General features: G+C 34.0%; 2 protein-coding genes across 2 annotated transcripts; both read left to right on the forward strand.

Annotated features, from left to right (window-relative positions):
- On the forward strand, window positions 515-1,676 carry LOC104741905 (60S ribosomal protein L9-1). Its single transcript, XM_010462832.2, has 3 exons — window positions 515-992; window positions 1,091-1,213; window positions 1,404-1,676. Exons 1-3 carry the CDS (start codon window positions 618-620, stop codon window positions 1,488-1,490), a joined length of 585 nt encoding a protein of 194 aa, XP_010461134.1. The 5' UTR covers window positions 515-617; the 3' UTR covers window positions 1,491-1,676.
- LOC104741906 (actin-like) lies at window positions 2,104-3,127 on the forward strand. The gene is made up of 5 exons (XM_019235539.1): window positions 2,104-2,163; window positions 2,329-2,379; window positions 2,523-2,625; window positions 2,679-2,920; window positions 3,005-3,127. The coding sequence occupies exons 1-5, from the start codon at window positions 2,104-2,106 to the stop codon at window positions 3,125-3,127; spliced, it is 579 nt and encodes a 192-aa protein (XP_019091084.1).

The raw sequence follows: 5,333 nt of genomic DNA on the forward strand, positions 1-5,333 counted from the left end.
AAAAAAAAAAAAAAAAAAAAAAAAAAATACATATATGGTTAGAAGTTAGAACTTAGAAAGGGACAGTAGCCTTCAACATGAGTACATGACTCTATGCTTTATGTCCCAGAGCACTCAAATATGATTTAATATGTTGGACAATTCGTTTCATCATCCAAAACAACCGACAATCTAAATTACCATCATTTACGATTACTATGAACTTAGTTTATATTATATATCCTCTCAATTTATCGTTTTACATCAAAATAAATTACAAATTTTGACTGGAATTTTCGAAACACATTTTTGATAGTTATGAAAATTATATTTATGTACCAAAGTTTCATTTTAACACCGAAACTACAGTTCATAATACATCGAAGTTACAAAATGTCATCAATTAGCCTAATTCCAACCCTGCTCACCCGGCCGTGGGCTTATTGATAATAATTTTTTATAGTGGGCTTATAGTGGGCTGAAACATTTATCTAGGGTTTCCGAGTTTTTTTTCCTCTACCCTTTAAAAGCCGCCGTCGATTCATTTTTCTAGGGTTTCAGCCTTTGATCAAACCAGAGAGAGCGAGAGAGTCGTCAGTGAGAGAGAGAGAGAGAGAGCAAAACAAAGGTGGGAGAAGATGAAGACTATTCTATCTTCCGAGACGATGGACATCCCCGACAGCGTGACCATCAAGGTTCACGCCAAAGTGATCGAAGTCGAAGGTCCTCGCGGCAAACTTGTTCGCGATTTCAAGCATCTCAACCTCGATTTCCAGCTGATCAAGGACCCCGAGACTGGTAAGAAGAAGCTTAAGATCGATTCGTGGTTTGGATCCCGCAAAACCAGTGCTTCCATCAGAACCGCACTTAGCCACGTTGATAACCTCATCTCCGGTGTGACCAGAGGTTTCAGGTACAAGATGAGGTTCGTGTATGCTCATTTTCCCATTAATGCTTCCATTGGTGGTGATGGCAAGTCTATTGAGATCCGTAACTTCCTTGGCGAGAAGAAGGTTTGTTTTTTTTTGTTGATCTGATTTTTCATGTAGATTTAGGAATGAGATGTTGGAAGGTGAACTTTATTTAGAAATGTGGTTATTGGAAATGATAGGTGAGGAAGGTAGATATGTTGGATGGTGTGACCATTGTTCGATCTGAGAAGGTGAAGGATGAGATCGTTCTTGATGGTAATGACATTGAGCTTGTGTCAAGGTCATGCGCTTTGATCAACCAGGTACGTACTACTCTCTTTCACTAGCAAATACAATTAATGGTTCTCTTGTGTGTAGTTTGTGTGTTAGATAGTTGACATACGGAATGGTTCATAAGCTTTGGCCCTAGTTTGCATATTGTTGGTGTATCTTAGGCTTTTAGTGATATGGAGATTTGTAAATTGACAATGGTTGTTATTTTGTAATGTGCAGAAATGTCACGTAAAGAAGAAGGATATCAGGAAGTTTCTTGATGGTATCTATGTGAGCGAGAAGAGCAAGATCGTTGAAGAGGAATAGTTTTTATCAATCATCATAGCTCCATTTTCTCTATTTTGAATGTTAGTTTCTGTGTTATGGATTAAATCCTCCCTTGTTGCAAGACTCGGCTTATCTCTTGTTCTTTTTTTTTTTGTTCGAGATTTTATTTACTTATTCACAAGTTTTGGAAACAAGCTATCAATCTTATTTTACCTATTCAAATCATCTCGTGTGGTTTTGGGATTAATTTAATTTTGGAAGAACGGGTTGTGTATTGAATTGATTCCTGAGTCATAGATCTCATAAACCCTCCTAACTTGAACCAGAGTTCTTGATTAACCCAAAAGCTAGGAACCATAAATGATCTGAAGGCACTAATGTTGTAACACAGTACAGACTCCTTCCTTAATCCCATATTCAGAGTGCATCATTGCGGTCCCGATCTCTGCGTTAGCTTTTACTTCAGTATAGACACTTTGTTTTTGATTTGGTGATCACTTCCCCCCGTTCTACACGATAATATTTTGCTTACAACTTTCTATGATTGATTCAACTCATACTTCGTTTAGATCTTCGTTTCACTCTGATGTAATCGTTTTAAAGTCGAAATCTGATCATCGTCCTCTGGTTTGGGGTTTATAGTCTTAAGATTATGGCAGAAGGAGAAGAGACTCAACCACTTGTTGTTGATAATGGAACTGGAATGCTCAAGGTGAGCTCCTTTTGTCTTCTTTTTCTCTTCTTACTAACTTGTTGATCAAGTCTACTTAAACCTGTTTCGATCAGTGATATAGGCTGGGTTTGCGGGTGATGATGCACCAAGAGCTGTATTCCCTAGTATTATAAGGTCGTCCTAGGCATCCTGGTGTTATGGTAGGAATGGGACAGAAGGATGCTTATGTTGGCGATGAAGCTCAATCCAAAAGAGGTATACTTACATTGAACATGGTATATTTTGTAATTGGGATGATATGGAGAAGAATTTGGCGTCATACGTTCTACAATTAGCTTCATGTTGCTCCTGAAGACTATTCTGTGATTCTTACTGAAGCTTTTCTTAATCCTATAAAGCTAATAGAGAAGATGACTCGGATGATGTTTGAGACTTTTGATGTCCCTGCTATGTATGTTGCTATTCAAGCTGTGCTTTCGCTTTATGTCAGTGGCCATACAAGTCTTTATATATAGGGAATGTTAGGTTGATGCGACAGATTTTGTTTTCTTCAGCTATTGTGTTGGATTCAGGTGATGGAGTTAGTCACACGGTTCCTATATATGAAGGCTATGCACTTCCTCATGCTATTCTCAGGCTTGTTTTAGCTGGAAGTGATCTTACTAATGCTTTGATGAAGATCTTGACAGAGAGAAAGAGAGGGTACGTGTTCACCACAAGCGCTAAGAGAGAAATTGTGAGGAAGTATAGTGTATGGATTGGGGGTTCCATCTTGACTTCTAGCACATTCCAACAGGTATTGTAAATTCTTTAACCGTGTTGATGCTTCAGTGATCCACACGAAGATAGTGATGTTTGGTTACCTTGTTCTAAAATGCAGATGTGGATATCAAAAGCAGAATACAAAGAATCAAGGCCAGCCATTGTTCACAGGAAAGCTTCTAGACAACCTCTTTATGTAGCTTGCAGTTTGCAATTTCTTTTTGATATAGAAAGTGGATAATATTGAAGAAGCTTTGGCCACCTTACAAAATAGTTTTAGCCTTTTAGGAGATAATGAATTGGAGATCGAAACTCTAGAAATGGAAACACGAACGTTGTGGGGTTGTGGATGAGAAGATGATTCAAGATTGCAAAATAGACATATGTACCTTAAAGAATATGTTCTGATATGTTTTAGTGATGGTTATTATATTTTGTAAGTTAGTGTCTTAACTACAGAAACAAGTCCAGATATACAACATGGCATAAAACAGTGTTGAAAACTCATATCCTTAATAAAAATACATTTAAAAAAAAACTGAGAACTAGATAGGAGAATATTGAAACGAAATCATGCACCATTCTGATGATGGTATTGGCAAGGTTTTGCTAGTAGTGATCATAAGCGTCTAGCTAGGTTAAGAGCTATTCCATCTTCGTTGCCCTCCAATAAAACTTTTTCGCATGACAAGAAAACTTCTTTTAATGTTGAATAATTCATAAGTTTAAAATAATTACATTAATTTTTTCTAATACCCAAGTGATTCTTGTGCGTCGTCGTTATATATCTTACCAGAGCCGTGCCTTTTGAGGCCGTAAGCCAAAAAAAAAAAAGTTTCATATTTGAAATATTTTATAAAAAATGTTTCATATTTGAATTTTAAATAAACTGTGATATAAAAATAGTGTATGATATCTAATTGGTATAAGAAAATATTAATATAAAGTATAAACATGAAAGATATATAAAAATTAAAAATGATTAACAAAGAAAAATGGTAGAGAAAGAAGAAAAGATAATTAATGTGGTGAAAAAAGAAAACAACTACCCCTGCATATAAATACAAATTAACAAAAAATGATTAACTAAATTATATTCATTCCTTATATTGTTAATATTTTTTTTTGTAAATATTGATATTTTATCTATTATCTATACTATTAAAGTAGTAGTACTCGTGGACCAACTTTTGGAGCATAACTTTGTTTTGATAGTTTTTAAATAAAATAGTTAGTAATTAATAATTATTAATATATTAGTATATCATGTCATTAAAATTCTCTAACCATTTAAATTAAGTCGGATCTCGCGCGGATCATTTAGTATCCGAATATTTGATCTGGTTTTCTCATCAAACATTATCCGTTGATTCTCAAAATAAAATTATATCTTGACCACATATTTTTCAATGGTTTTAATTAAAACCATATATTTTGATTTCCAAATCTTACAAAGCTTGATTGCCGAGATTGTTTTTAACTATAAATCTAAAACAATCATTTGGGATAATCTTACACATTGAATATTCATCTTTTAGTTATAATAAAATAAGAAACAAGATATATTTTGCTGAGATTTGATATACCAAATATAACCTAAATATACATAATCTCAATATAAATACAATGGTTCTCAACCACTGAAATATCTCATACCAGAATTTAACAAGCAACTTCTTCTCTTTTGACGACAAACCAAAATATAAAAAATACATCCTCTTACAAAACTACTATTCAATATTGCGGTATGTCTATCCTCTTACAAAACTACTATCCGATATTGCGGAGTGTCTATCCTCTTACAAAACTACTATCCAATATTGTGGTATATCTGTTTCCGTGAAAAGCTACATTCTGCAAACTACTTACTCTATTAGGATTCCAATTTACCGTATAACCCCAAATATACAAATAAACACTATATAAACAAAGAAAATAAGCCAAAATAAAAAACTACATTACAAAAATACAAATTACAAAAAAAATAACTAACAAAATATATAATCACGTGTTGTAGTATGGGCCTCTCCTAGTTGAGTATTAATAAGAGAATTTTATCAACATTGTTATGTACAATACCAAACATTTTTGTAAATGCCACTTTCTCTAATTCCTTTTCTCGCTTGCCACAACTTCATAACTGAAACACCATTATACTCTTCTTTTTTCTAAAACAAAAAAATAATTATTTTCTGTATTTTTTTGGGAATTGACATAAATGAGTAAAGCAATTAATCGTCCATTAATTTATTTCCCAAACACACAAATCTCTCTCTCCTTATTCTAACCCTCAACTTTTCCATTTCTTCCATCTTCATTCTCTCCAGACTTTTCATCTTCTTCCATCTCAATCTCTCTTAGTATGTCGTTCGCGTTGCAACACAAACTGAATCTATTTATGCAAAACTCCAACTATTCCAGTCCGTCGGGCGCATAAAATGGAGAAA

Source organism: Camelina sativa, chromosome 14 (genome assembly GCF_000633955.1).
Source record: "Camelina sativa cultivar DH55 chromosome 14, Cs, whole genome shotgun sequence".
NCBI lineage: Eukaryota > Viridiplantae > Streptophyta > Magnoliopsida > Brassicales > Brassicaceae > Camelina > Camelina sativa.

Excerpts from the sequence above, each read along its gene's own strand:
- LOC104741905 (XM_010462832.2), top strand. The coding sequence starts at position 618 with ATGAAGACTATTCTATCTTCCGAGACGATGGACATCCCCGACAGCGTG. Across the intron at positions 993-1,090 it reads ACTTCCTTGGCGAGAAGAAG|GTGAGGAAGGTAGATATGTT; the intron begins GTTTGTTTTTTT and ends TGGAAATGATAG. Across the intron at positions 1,214-1,403 it reads CATGCGCTTTGATCAACCAG|AAATGTCACGTAAAGAAGAA; the intron begins GTACGTACTACT and ends TGTAATGTGCAG.
- LOC104741906 (XM_019235539.1), top strand. The coding sequence starts at position 2,104 with ATGGCAGAAGGAGAAGAGACTCAACCACTTGTTGTTGATAATGGAACT. Across the intron at positions 2,164-2,328 it reads ATGGAACTGGAATGCTCAAG|GAATGGGACAGAAGGATGCT; the intron begins GTGAGCTCCTTT and ends GTGTTATGGTAG. Across the intron at positions 2,921-3,004 it reads CTTCTAGCACATTCCAACAG|ATGTGGATATCAAAAGCAGA; the intron begins GTATTGTAAATT and ends TCTAAAATGCAG.